This window comes from Oryctolagus cuniculus, chromosome X (assembly GCF_964237555.1).
Source record: "Oryctolagus cuniculus chromosome X, mOryCun1.1, whole genome shotgun sequence".
NCBI classification, from domain to species: domain Eukaryota; kingdom Metazoa; phylum Chordata; class Mammalia; order Lagomorpha; family Leporidae; genus Oryctolagus; species Oryctolagus cuniculus.
This window is the reverse complement of record NC_091453.1, coordinates 24,102,099-24,127,151: the sequence shown is the minus strand read 5'-3', so window position 1 is coordinate 24,127,151 and position 25,053 is coordinate 24,102,099. Positions and strand designations below refer to the sequence as shown.

At 37.4% G+C, this 25,053-nt stretch overlaps 1 protein-coding gene across 5 annotated transcripts in view; it reads right to left on the bottom strand.

The window, feature by feature from the left end:
- SYTL5 (synaptotagmin like 5) overlaps window positions 1-25,053 on the bottom strand; it is a 323,995-nt gene that overhangs the window by 69,224 nt on the left and 229,718 nt on the right. For all 5 annotated transcript variants that reach the window (XM_051827009.2, XM_051827010.2, XM_070066530.1 and 2 more), the window contains one exon: window positions 1,004-1,119. In XM_051827009.2, coding sequence (XP_051682969.1) covers window positions 1,004-1,119 — 116 coding nt within the window. The remainder of the gene's footprint in view (window positions 1-1,003; window positions 1,120-25,053) is intronic.

The following is a 25,053-nucleotide window of genomic DNA, read 5'->3' as shown; positions in this document are numbered from 1 at the left end:
AAATGCCTCCTTGCATTTCCAAATGCTTCCTTGTGAGGGGTGCACGAATCAGTGCACAATATCACCCCTAGCTTGGGAACCCCTAGATTTTAAAAAGTACCATTAAAAAATCTGAAATGAATCATTAAAAAAAAAATCAAGGATTTCTTTCACAATGCGAATCATTTTCCCTTAAATATTTAACATTTCTTTATGATAAAACATCAAATATCTTCCTAGATTTTGTAATAGAAATATACAAGGCATTATCATTGTCTATATTCTGCTTACTATATAATAGAACCCTAGAAATTCTTACTCCTATCTAATTACAACTTAGTACTTGCTTATCAATCGTTATACCCGTCCCTTTCTCCCTTGTACTCTCCCAAGACTCTGGTAACTACCATTCTACTCCCTACTTCTACAAGATGCAAATCACTTAATTCATCTGTTTTATGGTATATTCTTAAGTGTTTAAGAAAATATTGGAAGTGCATTCAGGAAAAGAACTGTGATGAAGATAAATGGCTCCTTCGAACATCTCTGAATTCAGATATATAGAAAATCATCATGAATTTTATTTTCTGTTGACCTCCTCTTCCCTTCTTGTGAATTTCATATTTTACAGTTAGATAGGAGAAGCAAGCTTTGGTGTTCTATTGTCCAGCAAAATGACTACAGTTAATAATAATGTATTCTATATTTCAAAATAGTTAAGGATTTTAAATCTCACTACAAAGAAGTGATACATATTTGAGATGATGGATAGTCTAATTAGCTTGGCTTGATCATTCTACCAATGTATAAATATACTGAAAAATCATATTATGCCTCATAAATATATATTTTAGATAAAATTTTGTTGATTAAAAGTAAAACTAAAGAAAAGGAAGATTTAATACTATCACGTTGTGAAGTACGAACTGTGTTTCCAGAAATGTTCATTTGTTATATAACAGGAATTATTTATCCACTGAAACAAAAATTGAAAGTCTCAAAATCAATTAATTGTTTTTATTACCTGGACTTCTTCTTAAAATGGACTGCCGGACAACATCAGTGCCTAGAACATTGACTTGCTTGAAACGCTTTGCCTTTTCTTCAAAAAACCATTCACCCGTTATAATCCTTAGCTGCCTGCTCAAGGGAAAGGTGGACAAAATTAAAATTCAATCATTTAGCTGCATAATAAATTTTAGAAAATCACTAATTAAATAAAATAGTGGCTTATTTATAGAATTCATCTGAATATCTGGAGTATTTTATGGTGATAATAATGACCACTATTAATCATGTATACTATTTACTATCTGGTAAAATCTTGGTACTTGTTCTTCATAGTTCATGTATTTTTACCCACATAACAACCATTGTAAGCATTATTATTCCCATTTTACAGATGAGGAAACTGATACTAAGAGCAATAAAATGATGTGCTTCACATCACATAGCTGATAAGTAGTAGAGCCAGGATCCCATCCTAAGCATTCTGGCTTAAGGCTCAAATTCTTAACCACTGCATTAATATGATCTTCAAGGTGAACAATGGCAAACCAGTGAAGGCTATAAATGACATAGGAGCCAAGATCAGACTCTGTTTCAAAAAGATTATTTGATGTAACATGACACAGGGCCAGAGTAGAGAGAGAATGGGACTAAGAGACAGCTTGGTCATTGCAATAGTCCAGGAAAGAGATGACAAGACTCATGCTATGGAAACTGTGAGATTAATAGAGCAGAGGAAACAAATTCAAACTACAGGCAGTAGAAGTGCCTGCTAAAGGTGGGAAAGGAGGATCCTTGAATAGTCACATTCATCTTTTAAGCCTCATCTGCAATGGCTATGTGAAAACACACCTATATTCTGGCTTGAAATTCCCATTACCCTCATCATTGTCCTTTTCCTGTGGCCTATAGTATTTTCTAGTTTATTTTAGAGTTACCTCTGCTCTCATATCTACTGGACTATAAACTCCCTGAGAGCAGATCTCTGTCTGATTCAAGTTTTTCCCCAGTACCTAGAAGAGAGTCTTTCACATGATTTTGTTCTCAATATTTTTAAATGAATGACTTTAACATCACTTTAACAATTCATCCTTCTTTTTATATGTTCACAGCTCTCATTCTATCAGTGACATGAGGACAAGAGCATTGGCTGTGTTGGTCACCATTTCTAGGGGCAGCACTTGGTACTGTGCTCTGCAAATATTTGTGGAATGAAGTAGGATACCTGGAATTTAACTGATGGCAACTGTGAATGCCATGTTAACGATCTGGAATGTCATTCTGAATGCAGTGGGGGAACTGTATTCCACAGTTCAGAATGGATAATAAAATCTTTGGAGAAATATATGGAGAAGGGAGAAAACAGAAGTGGGAGAACCGATTAAGGTTATTTAAATAGATAGGATAGGAAATGATGAAGATGTAAATCATAGTGTCATGGAGGTGAAGATGAGAACCAGTAAGAATTGATGAGAAGTCTGATAAGGTGACCCAGGAAAAGTTACTGAAAGTCAAATAGTGGTTTCTAGGCCTAGAGTAAGAAATCCATGACATTCAGCAACTGTTTGGACTTGGAAATCAATAACTGTATTGCATGTAAAACAATCCCTTCAGAAAAATGTTTAAACCTCGTTTCCCACAGCAATTGCCCTAAAATCCTACTTCAAATTTTGAGAGGCATAGGCAAGTTATATATGAAACAATGCCATGTACAACTCAGATTTGCCCCCAGGTGGTTAGATCACCTATTGGGAAGCATGAACTTTGCTAAATTAGGTCAATAATCATATCAAATATGCTTATGTAACATATCAAATATAAGAAGATCTAACTTACCACAGTCGAAAGTTTGAAAGGGCTTAATGATTTCTGGATAAATCACAAGTGATTTAGACTTATATATATCACTACTTAAGTAGGAAATCCAGGTGGCAATTGCAGTATTCTAAATTCTGAAGATGTCACCTCAAGATGACTTTCCCTTGGCTATTCAAGCAAACACTAGGTACTGATGTGACTGGAATTTATAGATGGAATTAGACTTTAAAATCATGAGATTATTCCGGATTATTAATGTGGCTCCAAAGTAACCATAAGAGTCCTTAAAAACAGAGGAGGAAGAAGAGGAAGTCAGAGGAGGTGTTGCAGAATAGGAAGTCAGACTGCAAACATGAGAAAGATATGATGCACTAAGAAGGCTCTAAGATGCAGGGATCCACAGTCAAGGATTGGAGAAGCCTCCAGGAGCTAAGGGTGACTATCAGATAAGCGACAAAAAGGAAAGAGACCTCATTCCTACAGTCAGAAGGAACTGGATTCTTTCCAAAAGAATGAGCTTGGAAGAAGACTCTTTCCAGAGCCTTTTCATAAGAGCTTTACCAGTCAACATTTTGATTCCAGTAACTTGTGAAACCTGAGCAATGAAACAAGTCAAGCAAAACCAGACTTCCAAGCCAGTGAACTGAAAAACAGTAAGTTTGTATTACTTTAAGCTAAATTGTGGTAATTTATTATGGTGGCAATAGAAAACGACTATGACAAATGTAGAAATTTGTTCTAATATACAAACCAGGTTGTAAGAAGATAAATAAAGAAAACTTAGATGCACAATAGGGTCAAGGTAGGTACACTGTGTTCTGTGGGCCAGATTTACTTCCTACTTGTTTTGTGGCTCAAAAGCTAGGGATGGTTTTTACATTTTTAAATGATTAAAAATCAAAAGTTCTTTCTTGATATATGAAAGTTTAATGACATTCTAAATACAGTGTTCATAAATAAAGTTTCTTTGGACAACAGTGATGCTCAATTGTTTATTTACTATCTGGCTGTTTTTGTGCTATAACTGCTAGTTGCAGCAGTAGATAACATGGCCCACTAAGCCTAAAATATAGACTCTACAGTGTTTTATTAAAAAATAAAAGTTTGTCAAACTCTGCAAAGGCAAATAACTTACACAAAAATAAACAATGGCAAAGGGAATAATAGAGTTCAATGTTCAAAAAACAACCAATAAAGGCATGCTACAGTTTTAGTTCTTCTTTGTGTGTTCTTGAGAGAGGGGATAGTGTAGACAGCATACTGACAGAGTTTCATATAAGAAAGGGGAAGGGGGACACATAGAGTCTACATGCCCCAGGAAGTGGGCATATCAACTCTATCACATACATCTAGATGTCCACACCTAACATAGATAAGATTTTCCCAGAATTGTTAGTCATTACGTCTTGCTATCCTTTCAAGAATAGTCATTGTAAACCTTGTATTTGTTCAATTCCAATATGTACCTGAGTCACTTGGTATTTCAGAACTCTGAAACATCACAACAGTATCTTGGGATTGTGCATTTCTCATCTTTTTAGGTGACAGACAGAAGGCTTGATAGAAGAATAGGAAACTAATACTTAGTGAGTATACTCTGGGCACCAAATAATGTGGTTGACACCTTACACATGATATTTCTTATTGCTATAAGCCACAAACCAGCTATTATTTTCCTTAATGTATAAACATGGAAACTATAGCTTATGTGAATTAAATAAAGTTCTCAAAGTTATAAAGGCACTATGATAGAGGATTTCTACTCAATGTCCAGGTCCATTTTTAATTTATATAAAGTGAACATATTTCATCCATTTCATACATACAGATTTAGGAGCACAGTGATTTATGTTCTTTAAATCTGGCAACATTGCCAGGAAACAACTCATACATATCAGTTACAAAAAGACTTTGAGAAATAGTGATACCTATAGAAACCAAGGAATAGAGCATATGATTGGGGTGTGTGTGTATGCGTGCACACGATGGTGGGTCAAGTGGTAGGAATAAAGGGAGGAAGAAAGAGGAAAGAAAATGGGCATGATACCCACTATAAAATTTATATCCTCCTCTACCACATAAGCCTATTATTTGAAAAAAACAAGGCTTGATATAGATTCTGTGTTTCCTATTATATACTCTGAAGAAAGAGATTGACTGAAATTATAGTGGGTTACACTCACTATTTGTAAATAATGATTTTAAGTATTAAAATGTGTATTAAGAATTTGGTAGTCTGGATTCTGGGATATCAAACCTTCACTTACAGGCTTATATCAATGTAAAATCAAGTTAAATTTTCTTTAGATTTGTAGGGAGAATATTAAGTAATCTTGTTAAAAAATGAATTGTTACCAAAAGATTCATTTTGTCCTTTATCTTCTATTAACTATTGGAAATATCTAAAATATAATATGCTTATTAAATATTCTGAGATGAACCTCTGATTTCCTTCCATTATTTATAAGGAAACTAGCTAAAATTACATACAGTTTATTCATCACATGGAAAGTACTTATTGCATTGCATCTATGTCAGGCCTTGTGCTACAGCTAGGAATACAGTGGCAAAGAAAACAAAGATCTTGGCCATATGGAGATGTTGGTCTAGATTTATTTCCTTCTTCTTTCTCAAACAGGAAAAAAAATAAAAGAAACCCTTAGACACATTATGATGAAGTTATAGGACATTATAGACAAAGAGGACATATTAACACTCGTTAAGGAGGACATAGGAAAATAGATTACCTACAAAGGAATGATGATTAGAGTGACAGTTGAATTTTAGCAATACTTTAATATAGATGCTAAGGAAATATCTTCAAAGTTCTGGAGAAAGTAATTATCACCCAGACTTGCATATTCAGAGAAACCACTGTTCAGGGATGACTATGAAATAAAGTAATTTTTAGCAAAATGAAAACTGAGATAATTTATCACCAATAGATTTTCACTAAAGCAAATTTTAAACATTATGTTTCAAGATGAGGTAAAACAGATCTGAGATATGAAAAGGAACGGTGAAGAATGAAACTGATAAAATGTAATAAATCTAAGCAAACATTAGTATATGAACAAAATTATATCTAAATTATTGGATTAAACAAGAATATATATCTAGCGGCAAGCATTGTGGTGTAGAGGGTAAAACCACTGCCTGTGACACCATCTTGGATGGTCCAAGAACCTGACTTTTCTGTGAGCTCTGCCACCCTGCTTTCATAGCCTGGATCACCCTTAGTTCCTATAGGAAGGAAGCATAAAATAATAACTTTAAAAAAATTTAGCAAAGACCTTGACAGAACCCTGTCACTGGGAACAGGAATCCTCAACCCTATTTCAGGTCATGAAATCTTACCTAGAGTCAACTGACTAGGTACATAGATTAACTGTGTCCAGAAAGACAGTCATCAGTAATCAGTACTGCGCTTTACCTTTTCAGGCTCGTGGGAATCTTAGGGTATAAGCTGCCATAATTTTAAAGAAGAAAATCCACAGGGGCTGGCATTGTAGAATAATGAGTAAAGCCGCTGCCTGCAGTTCTAGCATCCCATATGGGCGCCGGTTTGAGTCCCAACTGCTCCACTTCCAATCCAGCTCTCTGCTATGGCCTGGGAAAACAGTGAAAGATGGCCCAAGTCCTTGGGCCCCTGCACCTGCATGGGAGACCTGGAGGAAGCTCCTGGCTCCTGGCTTTGGCCTGGCACAGCTGGCTGTTGTGACCATTGGGGAGTGAACCAGCAGGTAGATGATCCTTCTGTCTCTCCCTCTCTCTGTGTAACTGTGCCTTTCAAATAAATAAATATTTTTTAAAAAAGAATATATGTATAAAACACAGGGAAAAAATTACATATCAGCCAGGAAGAAGATATATAAAATTTAAAAATACCAAGTTTCTTTTATTGATTGGAAGAAGGGCAAAACTATTGATGTATAAAGTTAAATATAATATAATTTCTAGGTAAAACTACTGAAAATGAAAAAAGCATATAACACCTATACCAGTAGAAAAGATAAAATGGAATGCAGAAAATCTACACCAATCTGTAGATAATATAAATAGATAACACAAATATTGCAATAGTAACAATGAATATAATTAGGCTAAGCAATAATGTAAGAAAATATATTAAAATTTAAAAAATTATAAATAGTATATATTTATAGTAGGTATATGTCTATATAGCAAATACTTAATGCATATAGCATGCATGTATAATAAATATTTACACAGAACATATATTTTTAAATAGCATAAATACTATATGCAAGAGACTCACCTTAAGCACATGGATACAGAAAACTTGAAAGTTAAATGATATATATTATGCAAGTATCAACCCAAAAATGGATGATGTATTAACAACAGACAAAACAGAGATTAAAGTAAAAGCTTTGTAGAGATGAGAGGGTATTAAGAATACTTCCAAATTAATAAAGAAAAGATGAACTGACTAATAGAAAATGGGCATACACAGAAAAGGAACCACAAAAGCCATACACCTTTTAAAAGATGCTCAACATCATTAGTAATCAGAAAAATGCAGATTAAAATAATAGGAAGCCATTCTTTTACATATACTGGCTTGAAAACAATAAAAATTCTCAACATATCATGTGTTGGTCAGATTAGGAAGTAATAGGAAACCCCTCTACAATGTTGGTGGAATTTAAATCAGTACATTCAATATGTAAAGCCGTTTAACATTGTCTTGTAAAACTGAGAATGCTCATACAACTTGCCCTACAATTCCATTCCCATTTGCATACCCTGCAGTAATCTTTTCAAATATTTTAAAGAGAAATCACAGTAAGAAACAAATTTTATATCACAATGCACAGAATGCACATTAGTATATATAAGTATTATATTTAAGTATATATTAGCATATAAAAGTATTTGTACACATACATGTATATATATATACTAACATTTGCTATTATTCCATTTTTTTTGACAGGCAGAGTGGATAGTGAGAGAGAGAGACGGAGAGAAAGGTCTTCCTTTTGCCGTTGGTTCACCCTCCAATGGCCGTCACGGCTGGCGCACTGTGGCCGGCACACTGCGCTGATCCGAAGGCAGGAGCCAGGTGCTTCTCCTGGTCTCCCATGGGGTGCAGGGCGCAAGCACTTGGGCCATCCTCCACTGCACTCCCTGGCCACAGCAGAGAGCTGGCCTGGAAGAGGGGCAACCGGGACAGAATCCGGCGCCCCGACCGGGACTAGAACCCGGTGTGCCGGCACCGCTAGGTGGAGGATTAGCCTATTGAGCCGTGGCGCCGGCCGCTATTATTCCATTTTATTTTCAGAAGTGCTGATTATAACTCACCAATAAATCATGACCCACAGATTTAAAAATACCACTGTAGGGTGTACGTATTAAAAAAAAATCCTAACCTAGGGACTGGTATTGAGGCATAGTGGGTTAAACTTTCACCTGAGATGCCTACAGACATATGTGTGCCAGTTGGTGTTCCAGATGTTCACTTCTGATCCAGTTCCCTGTTAACGGCCTGGGAACAGCAGCAGAAAATGACCCTAGTGTTTGGGCTCCTGCCACCCACGTGGGACACCCAGACAAAGCTCCCTGGGGTTTGCTTCAGACTGGCCCACCCCAAGCCTTTGGGGCCATTTGGAGAGTGAAACAGCAGACGGAAGATCTCTCTCTACCTCTGTCTCTCCTCTCTCTGTAACTATTTCAAATAAATCAATAAATCCTTAAAAAAATCATAACCTAGGCAAAAGCTCTTCTACATGTCAGGCCATATGTACAAAAATATCATAGAATAATTTTGTGTAACATAAACTGAAACAATCTGAACATCTATCAATGAGAAAGTAGATACATTAAAGGAATATGGTAACAACAGTGAAGATAATGTGATGCTGTGCACATAAACATGGACAAATGTCACCAAAAAGTTGAGCTAATAAAGTGATGAAAGGATATACACAGTATGATTTTCATTTGGATGGCATCCAAAAATATAAAACTAGAAAAATAATACTTAAGGACACATCCAAATGCAGTAACACTCTAAAGTAAAGCGAGGGAATAAAAAAATGCAAGACAAAAATGTTTTAATTCTTAAACTGAGTGAAGGATATATAGTATTCTTTAAACCTTATATATGTATTATAGAATATCTTTGATATATATGACAATTTCCTTTTTAAAAGATTTATATTTATTTATTTGAGAGGCAGAATTACAGAGAGACTGACAGAGAGAAAGGTCTCTATCCGCTGGTTCATTTCCCAAATGGCTGCAATGGTCAGAGATGGGCTGATCCGGAGCCAGGAGCCAAGAGCTTCCTCCAGGTCTCCCTCGTGGGTGCAGGGACCCAAACACTTGGGTCACCCTCCATTGCTTTCTCAGGCCATAAGCTCAGAGTTGGATTGGAAGAGCAGCAGCCAGAACATGAACCAGCACCCACAGGGAATGCTGGAACTGCACATGGAGTCTTGGCCTACAATACCACATTGCCAGCCCAAACATTTTCACATTTAAAAAATTCTCTTCAGTTTATGTAGGTATTACAGCACCACACCACAGTGAATGAAATATTAAAAGCATGGGGGATCTTGCATATAATTGATAAATGATACTAAATATTATGTCAAGGCAATGAAAACACATTCTTACCATTCCAAATAACTCTGGGTCAATGAAAGATTACCCTAATGTGAACCTCTCCTTCATAGCTGGATAACAGAAATCTGCTAAGCTAGGGGTGATTTTGAAATGACTACATAGCAACTGTCAATAATTTTCAGGTCAGTGATCACCAGGAACCTACCCATGGTTGACCAATTGAGATTTTTGCTCATTGCTATGAAGGAAAACACAGGGCATGAAGAATCACGTAGAATCCCATTAAGAGGATATTTGAGCCGGCGCCATGGCTCACTAGGCTAATCCTCCGCCTTGCGGCGCCGGCACACTGGGTTCTAGTCCCAGTCGGGGCACCGGATTCTGTCCCGGTTGCCCCTCTTCCAGGCCAGCTCTCTGCTGTGGCCCGGGAGTGCAGTGGAAGAGGGCCCAAGTACTTGGGCCCTGCATCCCATGGGAGACCAGGAGAAGTACCTGGCTCCTGCCATCGGATCGGCTCAGTGCGCCGGCCGCAGCGGCCATTGGAGGGTGAACCAACGGCAAAGGAAGACCTTTCTCTCTGTCTCTCTCTCTCTCACTATCCACTCTGCCTGTATGTGGGGAAAAAGGGACACTAACCCACTGTTGGTGGGAATGCAAATTGGTTAAGCCACTATGGAAGTCAGTTTGGAGATTCCTCAGGAACCTGAATATAACCCTACCATTCAACCCAGCCATCCCACTACTTGGAATTTACCCAAAGAAAATTAAATTGGCAAACAAACAAGCTGTCTGCACATTAATGTTTATTGCAGCTCAATTCACAATAGCTAAGACCTGGAACCAACCCAAATGCCCATCAACAGTAGACTGGATAAAGAAATTATGGGACATGTACTCTATAGAATACTATACAGCAGTCAAAAACAACGAAACCCGGTCATTTGCAACAAGATGGAGGAATTTGGAAAACATCATGCTGAGTGAATTAAGCCAGTCCCAGAGGGACAAATATCATATGTTCTCCCTGATTGGCGACAACTAACTGAGCACCAAAGGGGAAACCTGTTGAAATGAAATGAACTCTATGAGAAACAATGACTTGATCAGCTCTTGTCCTGACGGTTGATGTACAATGTAATACTTTAACCACTTTTGGTATTTTTTTTTGTTCTAGTACCGTTGGTTGAACTCTGTAATTAACACAATTATTCTTAGGTGTTTAAATTTTAACTGAAAAGTGATCCCTGTTAGGAATTTGGAAAACATTATGCTGAGTGAAATAAGCCAATCCCAAAGGGACAAATACCACTTGTTCTCCTTGATAGGTGACAACTAACTGAGCACCAAAAAGGAAACCTGTTAAAGTGAAATGAACACTATGAGAAATGGTGACTTGATCAGCCCTCACCCTGACTGTTGATGAGCAACTTGATATGTTATCCCTCTTAGTATTTTTTTTGTTTGTTCTACTTAATACTTTTGGTTGAATACTGTAATCAATACACAATTCTTCTTAAGTGCTGAAACTTAACTGAAAAGTGATCGCTGTTAAATATAAGAGTGGGAATAAGAGAGGGAAGAGATGTGCAATTCGGGACATGCTCAAGCTGACTTACCTCAAAAGTAGAGTTAGAAACATACCAGGGGATTCGAATTCAATCCCATCAAGGTGGCATGTACCAATGCCATCTCACTAGTCCCAGTGATCAATTTCTGTTCACAATTGATCATAATGATAGGACTAAGAACCAAAGGGATCACATAAACAAGAATAGTGTCTGCAAATACTAACTGATAGAATCAAAAAGGGAGAGATTGATCCAACATGGGAAGTGAGATACACAGCAGACCCATAGAATGGCAGATGTCCTAAACAGCACTCTGGCCTCAGAATCAACTCTTAAGGCATGCGGATCCGGCTGAAAAGCCCATGAGAGTATTTCAGGCATGGAAAGCCAAGACACTCTGGGGAAAAAAAAAAAAAAACCTAAATGAAAGATCTCCGCGAGTGAGATCCCAGTGGAAAGAACGGGTCTTCAAAGAAGGAGGTACCTTTCTCTGAAGGGAGGAAAGAACTTCCACTTTGACCATGGCCTTGTCTAAAAATTATCAGTCAGTGAACTCAGGGGGCTTCCATAGCCTTGGCAGCTCATGACTAGAGCCTAGGGTGATTACTGAGGCCATAAACAAGAGTGTCAATTTGTTAAGTCAGCAACAGGAGTCACTGTGCACTTACTCCTCATGTAGGATCTTTGTCCTTAGTGTGCTGTACATTGAGATTTAATGCTATAACTAGTACTCAAACAGTATTTTTCACTTTATGTTTCTGTGTGGGAGCAAACTATTGAAATCTTTACTTCATGTATGCTAAACTGATCTTCTGTATATAAAGAGAAACGAAAATGAATCTTGATGTGAATGGAAGGGGAGAGGGAGTAGGAAAGGGGAAGGTTGCGGGTGGGAGGGACGTTATGGGGGGAAGCCATTGTAATCCATATTCTGTACTTTGGAAATTTATATTCATTAAATAAAAGTTAAAAAAAAAGAAACATACCAGGGGATTCCAATTCAATCCCATCAAGGTGGCATGTATCAATGCCATCTCACTAGTCCAAGTGATCAATTTCTGTTCACAATTGATCATGATAGGACTAAGAGTCAAAGGGATCACATAAACAAGACTACTGTCTGCAAATACTACCCGATAGAATAATAAAGGGAGAGAACGATCCAACATGGGAAGCGAGATACTCAGCAGACTCATAGAATGGCGGATGTCCTAAACAGCACTCTGGCCAAAAAATCAGCCCTTAAGGCATGCGGATCCGGCTGAAAAGCCCATGAGAGTATTTCAGGCATGGAAAGCCAAGACACTCTGGAAAACAAAATGACCTAAATGAAAGATCTCTGCGAGTGAGATCCCAGTGGAGAGAACAGGTCATTAAAGAAGGAGGTACCTTTCTCTGAAGGGAGAAGAGAACTTCCACTCTGACTACGACCTTGTCTAAATATGATCAGAGTCGGCAAACTCAAAAGGCTTCCATAGCCTTGGCGACTCATGACAAGAGCCTAGGGTGATTACTGATGACATAAACAAGAGTGTCAATTTGTTAAGTCAACAGCAGGAGTCACTGTGCACTTACTCCTTATGTAGGATCTCTGTCCTTAATGTGCTGTACATTGAGATTTAGTGCTATAACTAGTACTCAAACAGTATTTTACACATTGTATTTCTGTGTGGGTGCAAAGTGTTGAAACTTTTACTTAATATATGCTAAACTGATCTTCTGTATATAAAGAGAATTAAAAATGAATCTTGATGTGAATGGAAGGGGAGAGGGATTGGGAGAGGTGAGGGTTGCAGGTGGGAGGGAAGTTATGGGGGGAAGCCATTGTAATGCATAAGCTGTACTTTGGAAATTTATATTCATTAAATAGAAGTTAAAAAAATAAAAAATAAAAAATAAATAAAAAGAGGATATTTGAAAGGATTTACTAAAATATTAGTTTGTTATGTAATTTGGGGGAGCGTTCAAGAGAGGAAGGATTTTTCTTAGGATTAGGTGATAATTGTGAGTACAATTCTGTCATTGGTAACTTCATAAATTTTATCTTGAAGGAGGGCAAACTAGGGCAAGGTTAAAGTAATAATTGGTAAGGAAGCAAAAAGTTATTCACACTAGCCAAGAAAAGGCTATTTGGTATTTTATGTCTTAATTAGTCACTTTGTTTTTGTTTATGCTTAGAAAATTTTATAAAGTATTCTTGTTTCATTCCACTTCATCATGGTTGTAGAATAATCTTGTGGAATGCTGGTGCTCTGAGATTTTGTTGGACAGGAGAATATCATGACTTACTTGTGAATTTCAAGTCAGTTCCTAACAATATCAAGATCACTTGAAAGTGTCAGACCAGTTTCCAGATGTCAGGAACTGTATTGTTCTTTCTCATAACAAAGGAATATCCATTCCCTCTTGTAATATATCTGTGTATGTTCCATTCCTCAGTAGTATCTATTTCATGTTCACTGATAAACATCTATTCCAGCAATCAATATAAATTCATCAAACCAAAAATATCAGGCTCTTCCAACTTTTAAAAGACAAAGTCTGGAGGAGGAGCCAAGATGGTGGAATAGGAAGGGAGCTTACTGATAGTCTGGAAGAAGACAGATTAATAAAAGTGAAGATAGTATAGTCTCAGGGAAGAAATAGGGGAAAAACGGCAGAGGACACTCTTCCGTAATTAGAGGGACTTGGTGGACCTCTGTGGAGGGCACGGGTGCCCATGGCTCAGGAGCCCAGCTGCCGAGAGGTTCCACACCAGCGCTAGAAAGAGAGGTGAGACAAAACCTCAGTAGCCCGAGACACTGGTGGAAAAGCACTAGGGAGAACCTAGAGGGAATGGGGCATGAATTCCCATGGTGGAAAGTATACCAGCTTAACCAGAGGAAAGAAAAAAATACAAGGGATGGTATGGACACGATTCTCTCTCTCCACACACCTTACAAAGGTGAGCAAGACAATAGAGCAGGCACCATTTTGTACATACATAACAGCTTGGGGCTGCGCCCACCCTCACCCAAGCAGAAAAACCTGACTCTGGTGGGGAGAAATAACAGGAGACTAAGATCTAGTGAATTTGGGAGCTTATGAACCGGGATTGTGGAAAAAATAAAGAAAACTGCAGGTGTGTGGGAGAACTCATGGTGTGGCTGAGATGTGAGTAGTCTCGGTGGGAGACGCCACAAACTCGGGCAGCCTTGGCTACTTGGTGAGAGACATTGCAGGGGAATCTGAGCTTATACTGAGGACTGCACAGATGCTTTGTGTGGTCCTTGGGACAGAGCAGATGAATATTATACCCACTGGGGCTAGTGCTCAGGCACTGACTGCCATCAAGGAGAAGAGCTCAGCTGAGAATTACTTCCCTTCTGAGTAAAAAAAAAAAAAAAAGAAAGATTTACCATGCCAAACCTGTGTGTGCCACCTTTGGAACATCCTTAACCCTGAAGAGCTGAACAGAGCTCTCTGGCCACACCCACCACAAACCTCTAGAGATGTACCAAAAGCAGACAGACCATTTAATCTAGAGTCATGGTATAATGAGAAAAGCCACCACAGCGAAAAAAAAAAAAAAAAAGAATTTCTCCACAATGCCAAACAACACATGCAAAAACCGAGGAAACAAGAAAAAGGAAGACATCATGACACTCCCAAATGAACATGACACTCCAATACAAGATTATGAAGATGAAGAGACAGAAGAAATGCAAGATACGGAACTCAAAAAATTTATGATAAGAACATTTAGAAGTTATCAAAAACAAATGCATAACTACAGAAATCCATACTGCACATGACACAAAATCTCTCTCATGAAAATGAAATCTTAAGGAGGAATCAAAATGAAATGAAGAATTTAGTAGGACATGAAATGGAGATATTGAAGAGAAATCAAAATGAAATGAATTCAATAGAACAAATAAAAACACATTTGAGAGCCTTAAAAACAGAATCAGTGAGGTAGAAGAGAGAATACTGGACTTAGAAGACAGAGCATAGGAAATTATACAGTCAAACCAAAGAAAAGAAGAGGAAATTATAAATCTAAAAATATTGTTGGAATCTACAGGATACTATTAAAAACCCCAACATTCGGGTTCTAGGAGTTCCTGAAGGCATGGAGACTGAGAAAGGATTAGAAGATACTAGCAGAAAACTTCCCGTTTTGGAGAAGGAAAGAGACAGCCAAGTATAGGAAGCACATAGAAACCCCAATAGACATGACCAGAAGAGATCCTCACCATGACACATTGTAATCAAACTCACCACAGTGAAACATAAAGAAAAGATTATAAAATGTGCAAGAGAGAAATGCCAGATTACTCTCAGAGATCTCCAATTAGAATCACAGCAGACTTCTCATCAGAAACCCCACAGGCTAGGAAGGAATGAGGAGATATAGCCCAAGTACTAAGAGAAAAAAACTGCCATCCCAGAATATTATATCCTGCAAAGCTCTCATTTGTGAATGAAGGTGAAATAAAGACGTTTCATAGCAAACAGAAACTGAAAGAATTTGTCACCACTTGTCCAGCCCTGCAAAAGATGCTTAAGATGTGTTACACACAGAAACACGGCCATCATTAGACTCCAATACAATAGTATTGGGTGATTTCAATACTCCACTTTCAGCAATAGACAGATCAACCAGACAGAAGATCAACAAGAAAACAGCAGATTTAATTGATACTATAGACCAAATGGATCTAACAGATATCTACAGAACTTTCAATCCTACAGCTACAGAATACATATTCTTCTCAGCATTACATGGAACCTAATCTAGGATTGACCACATACTAGGCCATAAAGCAAGTCTCAGCAAATTCAAAAGAATGAAAATCATACCATGCATCTTCTCAGACCACAATGGAATGAAGCTGGAAATTAGCAACTCAGGAATCTCTAGAGCATATGCAAACACATGGAGACTGAACAACATGCTCCTGAATGAACACGGGGTCATAGAAAAAATCAAAAGAAAAATCAAAAACTTTCTGGAAGTAAATGAGGATAACAACACAGCATATCAAAACTTATGGGATACAGCAAAAGCAGTGTTGAGAGGAAAGTTTATAGCAATAGGTTTCTACATCAAGAAATTGGAAAGGCACCAAACAAATGAGCTATCAATGCATTACAAGAATCTAGAAAAACTGCAGCAAACCAGACCCAAAACTAGTAGGAGAAGAGAAATAATTAAAATTAGAGAAGAAATCAACAGCATTGAATCAAAAAAAAATTATAAGAGATCAGCCAAACAAGGAGCTGGTTTTTTGAAAAAATAAACAAAATTGACACGCCATTGGCCCAATTAACTATTAAAAGGAGAGAGAAACCCAAGTCAATAAAATCAGGGATGAAAAAGGGAATGTACTACAGACACCACAGAAATAAAAAGAGTCATCACAAATTACTACAAAGAGTTGTATGCCAGCAAACAGGGAAATCTATCAGAAATGGATAGATTCCTGAACACATACAAGCTACCTAAAGTGTACCATGAAGACACAGAAAACTTAAACAGACCCCAAAGCCAGGAGCCAGGTGCTTCTCCTGGTCTCCCATGGGATGCAGGGCCCAAGGACTTTGGGCCATCCTCCGCTGCACTCCTGGGCCATAGCAGAGAGCTGGCCTGGAAGGAGGGCAACTGGGACAGAATCTGGCGCCCCGACCGGGACTAGAACCCGGGGTGCTGGCGCCACTAGGTGGAGGATTAGCCTATTGAGCCGTGGCGCCAGCCCCCGAATTCTTTCTCTGACACCAGCATCACCTTAATTCCTAAACCTGAAAAAGGTGCAGCAGAGAAAGACAATTATAGACCAATTTCCCTGATGAACAAGATGCAAAAATCCTCAATAAAATTCTGGCCAATAGAATCCAACAACACATCAGAAAGATCATCCACCCAGACCAAATGGGATTTATCCCTGGTAGGCAGGGATAGTTCAACGTTCACAAGTCAATCAATGTGATACACCACATTAACAAAGTGCAGAAGAAACACAATAAGATTATCTCAATAGATGCAGAGAAAGAATTCGATAAAATACAACATCCTTTCATGATGAAAACTCTAAGCAAATTGGGTATAGAAGGAACATTCCTCAATACAATTAAAGCAATCTATGAAAAACCCACGGCCAGCAACCTATTGAATGGGGAAAAGTTGGAAGCATTTCCACTGAGATCTGGTACCAGATAGGGATGCCGACTCTCAACACTGCTATTCAATATAGTTCTGGAAGTTTTAGTCAGAGCCATTAGGCAAGAAAAAGAAATGAAAGGAATACAAATTGGGAAGGAAGAAGTCAAACTATCCCTCTTTGCAGATGATATGATTCTTTATTTAGGGGACCCAAAGAACTCTACTAAGAGACTATTGGAACTCAAAGAGTTTGGCAAAGTAGCAAGATATAAAATCAATGCACACAAATCAACAGCCTTTGTATACACGGGCAATGCCATGGCTGAGAAAGAAGTGCTAAAATCAATCCCATTCACAATAGCTACAAAAACAATCAAATACCTTGGAATAAACTTAACCAAGGTTGTCAAAGATCTCTACAATGAGAATTACAAAATCTTAAAGAAAAAATAGAAGAGGATCCCAAAAAATGGAAAAATCTTCCATGCTCATGGATTGGAAGAATCAATATCATCAAAATGTCCATTCTCCCAAAAGCAATTTACAGATTCAATGCTATACCAATCAAAATACCAAAGACAGTCTTCTCAGATCTGGAAAAAAAGATGCTGAAATTCATATGGAGGGGCAGGAGACCTCGAATAGCTAAAGAAATCTTGTACAACAAAAACAAAGCCAGAGGCATCACAATACCAGATTTCAGAACATACTACAGGGCAGTTGTAATCAAAACAGCATGGTACTGGTGCAGAAACAGATGGATAGACCAATGGAACTGAATAGAAACACCAGAAATCAATCCAAACATCTACAGCCAACTTACATTTGATCAAGGAGCTAAAACCAATTCCTGGAGCAAGGACAGTCTGTTCAACAAATGGTACTGGGAAAACTGGATTTCCATGTGCAGAAGCATGAAGCAAGACCCCTACCTTACACAAAAATCAACTCAACATGGATTAAAGATCTAAATCTACAACTGGACACCATCAAATTATTAGAGAACATTGGAGAAACCCTGCAAGATATAGGCACAGGCAAAGACTTCTTGGAAAAGTCCCCAGAGGCACAGGCAGTCAAAGCTAACATTAAATATTGGGATTGCATCAAATTGAGAAGTTTCTGTACTGTAAAAGAAACAGTCAGGAAAGTGAAGAGGCAACTGACAGAATGGGAAAAATATTTGCAAATTATACAACCGATAAAGGATCAATAACCATAATCTACAAAGAGATCAAGAAACTCCACAACAAAACAAACACACTTAAAAGATGGGGCAAGGACCTAAATAGACATTTTTCAAAAGAGGAAATCCAAATGCCCAACAGATACATGAAAAAATACTCAGGATCACTAGCCATTAGGGAAATGCAAATCAAAACCACAATGACGTTTCACCTCACCCCGGATAGAATGGCTTACATACAGAAATCAACTAACAATAGATGCTGGCAAGGATGTGGGGAAAAAGGGACATTAACCAACTGTTGGTGGGAATGCAAACTGGTAAAGCCACTATGGAAGTCAGTAGGAAGATTGCTCAGAAACCAGACTATAGCCCTACCATACAACCCAGCCATCCCATTCCTTGGAATTTACCCAAAGGAAATTAAATTGGCAAGTAAAAGAGCCGTCTGCACCTCAGTGTTTATTGCAGCTCAATTCACAATAAGTAAGACATGGAATCAACCTAAATACCCATCAACAGAAGACTGGATAAAGAAATTTAGGGATATGTACTCTATAGAATACTATACAGCAGTAAAAAATGAAATCCAGTCATTTGCAACAAAATGGAGGAATCTGGAAAACATCATGCTGAGTGAAATAAGCCAGTCCCAAAGGGACAAATATCATATGTTCTCCCTGATTGGTGACAACTAATTGAGCTCCTAAAAGGAAACCTGTTGAAGTGGAATGGACACTATGAAAAACAATGTCTTGATCAGCCCTTGTCCTGACTGTCGAGGAATAATTTACTATTTTATCCCTTTTAGTATTTTTTGTTCTATTTAATACCATTGGTTGAACTCTTTAATTAACACACAAGTATTCTTAGTCATTTAACTGAAAAGTGATCCCTGTTAAATATAAAAGTGGGAATAAGAGAGGGAAGAGATGTACAGTATGGCACATGCTCACTCTGACTTACCCCTAATGGTAGAGCTAGAAATGTGTCATGGGATTCCAATTCAATCCCATCAAGGTGGCATGTACCAATGCCATCTTACTTGTTAAAGTGTTCAATTTAAGTTCACAATTTATCAAAAAGATAGGATTAAGTGTCAAAGAGATTACATGAATAAGACCAGTGTCTGCAAATAATAATTGATAGAATTAAAAGAGAGAGAATGATCCAACATGGGAGGCAGGATATGCAGCAGACTCTTAGAATGGCAAATGCCCTAAACAGCACTCTGGCCTCAGAATCAGCCCTAAAGGCATTCGGATCTGGCTAAAAAGCTCATGAGAGTTTCTCAGGCATGGAAAGCCAAGACACTGTGGCAAAAAAAAAAAAAAAATGACCTAAATGAAAGATCTCTGTGAGTGAGGTCCCAGTGGGAAGAACAGGCCATCAAAGAAGGCAGTACCCTTCTGTGAAGGGAGGAGAGAACTTCCACTTAGAACATTGCCTTGTCTAAACAAAATCGGAGTTGGTGAACTCAAGAGCCTTCCATAGCCTTGGCAGCTCATACAAGAGCCTTGGGTGATTACTGATGTCATAAATAAGAATGTCAGTTGTTAAATCAATAACAGGAGTCACTGTGCACCTGCTCCTCATGTAGGGCCTCTGTCCTTAATGTGTTGTACTATGCAAATTAACGGTAAAACTACTACTCAAACAGTACTCTATACTTTGTGTGTCTTTGTGGGTGCAGTCTGTTGAAATCTTTACTTAGTATATACTAAGTTGATCTTTTGTATATAAAGATAATTGAAAATGAATCATGATGAAGAATGGGATGGGAGAGGGAGTGGGAGATGGGATGGTTGCAGGTGGGAGGGAGGTTATGAGGGGAAAAGCCAGTATAATTCAAAAGTTGCACTTTGGAAATTTATTAAATAAAAGTTAAAAAATAAATGAATATATCTTTAAAAATAACAAATTAAAAAAGGACAAAGACTACCACAAAACATATAGCAGTCTGAGATGTCACAACATGGCATGAATATAAGATCAGATGACTGATATCATAGAGGTATTTCATTTTTTGCTTCCCTGTCATGTTGCTTTTTATGTTTTGGGTATTTCTCAGTTCGGTCAGGTGTTAACTAGGAAAAACAACCATTATGACTGTGTTTTTGCTGGATGGCAACTGTCTCAGCTAATACACTCATGTGGAATTTTATAGATCTTATTAAGATGGCAAAATGAATTAACTGTGTAAAGGTCCCTTTCACTGTGTTTCTAAATAGAGTGAGTTTTAAAACTAGACCTATGGCAACTAATTTGTTAGAATTAGAAGGTGTAGGAGAAAATGTTGGAGGTTACACAGTTCATTGTAACAGGTAAAGTCTCTCCATCAGCCCTTTCTCTAATTTTTTCAGCACTACAGCAATAAAACCTCTTTACTTTTACTCAAGCCAAAGTAAATGACAATAAAGGGCATTCTTCCAACTGATTAGAGAATGAGTCACTTTCTGACTCATCTCATCTCTTAGAGGTCAGGGTGGGAATTTCAATTTTATGGTCTATTAAACATGGAGACAGCCCAGTGGGGCTGTAACATTCTCTCACAACAAAGGATGTTTGCTGCCAATAAAATATCATTTATGCTTCCTTTCTGAAAACTACTCCATGAATAGAAAATGAGATATTTCCATTACTGACAATTGAAGTCTCTGCGATCACATGTATTAGCAACTAGAATATTGGAGAAGCTGATTTTCAGCTTTAAAAGTGAGGATGGATTTTGATCTGTCAAACTAAACACTCAACATGTAAATTTCAGCTGTCACAGAAGGCTATAACTATAAGATATATTGCTACTGACACAGAGGTATAAGAACCATACATTAAAAAGACATTTCTTCCTTCGGACATGTTATGCATGAAACAATAATTTAATAAATTCTTCTTCCTCCTTAGGCTATGAAATCATTGAGGGCCATCCATGTTGTGTTTGACTTTGTAATCCTTTGCCCCTTTAAGAATCCTTTATGATCCTAAACCTGAATACTGACAGGTTATCAATAAGTATGTAGCAAAGATGGATAGAGAGGGTGGATTTTGGAAGGTCAATTATACAGGTGAGTGGTTGAGTTTATTAAATTATTGTTTTACCAACAAAAGTAATATGATTGATTTACAAGTTACATATTAATGCATTAACATGTTCCAAGGAAAACACAGAGCTTTCAGTTTATTGTTCATTATTCCACCCTCTGACAATAAGAAATTTTCTTTGTTCAGAGGACATATGTATTTCATATGGCTAATATTTTAACTTCATGCTCTTGGCAGCATAAAACCACATTTGTCCTATATATTCCACTTGATTAAGAAATAAATGCTTTAAATAGGAGCCTGTCATACATTCACCCAGCCATTCATCAGTTAATTTGTTTTGCTCATCCATCTATTCATTTAACAAATATTCAATGAATTCTATTTTAGGCCTTCTTTTAGGGCATTAAAACTACACCAGTGCACAGTATAGATAAGAATCCCTGTTCACATGTTTATGAAATTTGCATTCTAGTGGGGAAAGACAGAAAATAAATAAGTGAAATGCTTAGTATACAAGTATAAGGGAAAATAAAGGAAGGGGTTGTGTTTTTCTATAACAATCTTCAAAGTCCATTGACCTAACACATCAGAAATTAATTTCTCATTAATGCAACCTAAAGCAAATCTGACAATTTTATGGGGTAAGATTGAGTGAACTAGACCTTCAGTTACCATCCATACTAACCAGCAGATGAGTTGATGACAAAATGTGTGCATATAGAAGCCCTTTGGGCCTTGTATTGAATAATATGCTTTAGTAATCACCAGTGCTATTTAGAAGTTAAAGAAAAAATTCTCCTCCACATATAGAAGCTTGAGGAAACTTATAATTTATTGAAGGGCTCTTGAGTCATGGTCCCTGGTTACTATTATTGCCGGAGTGAATGAAATCCAGGGTATAAAGAAGAGGGTAAACAGAAATAGAATAAAAATGGAAAAGAATAAATACTAAGGACCAAATACATAGTACTTTATAAGAATTGGAGAAATAATTATTGAGAAATTTCCCATGAGTCCTCAAATTCTGTAACTAGAAGATCAACCAATTATTAAAATTCCATTTACTCTTTTTTTTTGACAGGCAGAGTTAGACAGTGAGAGAGAGAGACAGAAAGGTCTTCCTTTTCCGTTGGTTCACTCCCCAAATGGCCGCTACAGCCGGTGCGCTGCGCCAATCCGAAGCCAGAAGCCAGGTACTTCTCCTGGTCTCCCATGCGGGTGCAGGGCCCAAGCACTTGGGCCATCCTCCACTGCACTCCCGGGCCACAGCAGAGAGCTGGACTGGAAGAGCAGAAACCGGGACACAGAATCTGGCACCACAACTGGGACTAGAACCTGGGGTGCTGGCGCCGCAGGTGGAGGATTAGCCTAGTGAGCTGTGGCGCCAGCCATTTACTTCTTCATTGCCCTGAAACGGCAACCTCATCTTGATAGTCTGGTGGGAAAAGAGCTGAGTGAAGTAACAAATAAGAAAACTCAACAACATTGACACTCATCCCAACTCTACATACACACATTCTAACTCTTATTGTTCTTGTTTAAACTATGTAAAAAATAAAAAAATACAATTGCCTCTCCGTTTTTTTAAGATTTATTTATTTATTTGAAAGTCAGAGTTAAGGAGGGAGAGTGAGAGGGAACGAGGGAAGAGGGAGGGAGAAAGTGATCTTTTATCCACTTTTTCACTCCCCAGATGGTTGCAATGGCTAGGGCTGGGCCAAACTGAAGCCAGGAGTTAGGAGCTTCTTACAGTCTCCCACATAGCAGCAGGGGCCCAAATACTTGGGCAATTTTCTGCTGCTTTTCCCAGGCCATCATCAGACAGCTGGATCAGAAGTGGAGTAGCTGGGACATGAACCAGTGCCCATATGGGATGCTGGCATTGTAGGCAATGGCTTTACTTGCTACACCACAATGCCAGCTCCAATTGCCTCTCTTACCTGAGAGGTATGTTATGAGACATTGAAGGACTATTCTTCATGAAAAAAAATGTGATCCAGAAACAGGTCAGCACTCATGGGGACTGAAATCCCAGTTTTGAAATTAGTTCAATCTTTGACTTGATCAATATAATCATGAATATGCAGTGGCCCTATCCCATTTCCTTTCTAGAAGAAAAATTTATATTACCAATAGATGCATAATATACAGGATAACAATATGTTTTATCATTTTTCGTAGACTTTGACCATTAATCAAAAACTCCAAGCTTTATAAGAAGACAGGACCAAAACCAAGAGAAAGAAAAACAATAGAAACAGTTTTATAGGGGAATCTGATAATGGAGCTATAATCCACCGACTTTAAAATAACTAAGATAACTGATTCAAAATACTGCAAGAACAGAATGAGAAGGTCAAAAAAGAAAAAAATAACAGAAACAAAATGAAAATCCTAAAGCTGAATAACAACATAATAGAATTTAAGAATTAAAAAGCTAGGTTTAACAGAAAATTAGATAATATTCAAAGACAGGATTGCATGAATTGGAAGCTAGGTCAGACAAATATAAAAACTGAATTCAGAGATATAAAAGGATAACAAAAGAAAGGAGGATAAGAAATATATGATATTGAGTATTAGTAAGATACATATTTGTAATATCAATTAGTAAAGGAAAAAGATAATATGAAAAAGAAGTGTCTGAGGAGATACTGTCTGAGAAGTTTTCAAGTGTAACAAAAGACAGTAAGGTAATGATTGAAGATGCTTTAGGATACACAATCTGGATAAAAACAAAGAAAATTCAGACCAATGCACGTTACAGTAACTGCTGAAAATCCAAACAGAAAAAAGGAAAATATTAAAAGTGGTCAAATAAAATATTACATTTAAAGGAGCAACAGTACACTGATAGCTCATTTCTTAATAGAAGTATTAGAAACAATAAGCCAACAGGATCTCCAAATTAGAGTTTATACCTACCACTTAAGATTCAATAACTAGGGAAACATGTTTGAAAATTAAAAGTAAAATATAGCCAGGCTAAGAAAAATAAACAGTGAAAGCATTTATATAAGGTAACTACATTAAAGGAAATACTAAATGGTAACTTTTAGGCAAAAGAAAAACTATTCCAAGTGGAAGCATACAGATATGGGAAAGACTATAGAGACACAGTAGGGGTAATTATGTAGTAAGCTGAAATATGTAAAGGAAATATAATCAGAACTAAAAGGATAAATAGGGACCTTACAATTATTTATTGAGAGTTTAGCATAACTCCCACAATATCTGACTGAATATGCAGATAAAAATTAGTAAGGGTATGGAAAATTTGGACAACACAATAAACATAATTTAATAGAAACTTCTAGGATAAGCATATAAACCACTGTATAATTTCCATATTAAAAGATAAAATTAAACACTAACAACCTACATAACAATCAGTTCCAGTAGATTTTTAAAGCTAGAGGTAAAATAATAACAATTACAGATTATCACATAGGAGAATATTTTCATGATTTGGGATGCTAAGAATTTGGAAGTGGCATGAAAGTTCTCCAAGGGTCCATTGTGAGTGGAGGCTTGGTCAACTAAGTGACTATATTGGGAGGTGGTGAAACCTTTTTAAGTGGCATGGTCAATGCAAAGTCTTTAGATCATTGGAGCCATGCTCTCATGTGAACCCTTAGTAGTTCTTTTTTTTATTATTATTATTTTTTTTGACAGGCAGAGTGGACAGTGAGAGAGAGAGACAGAGAGAA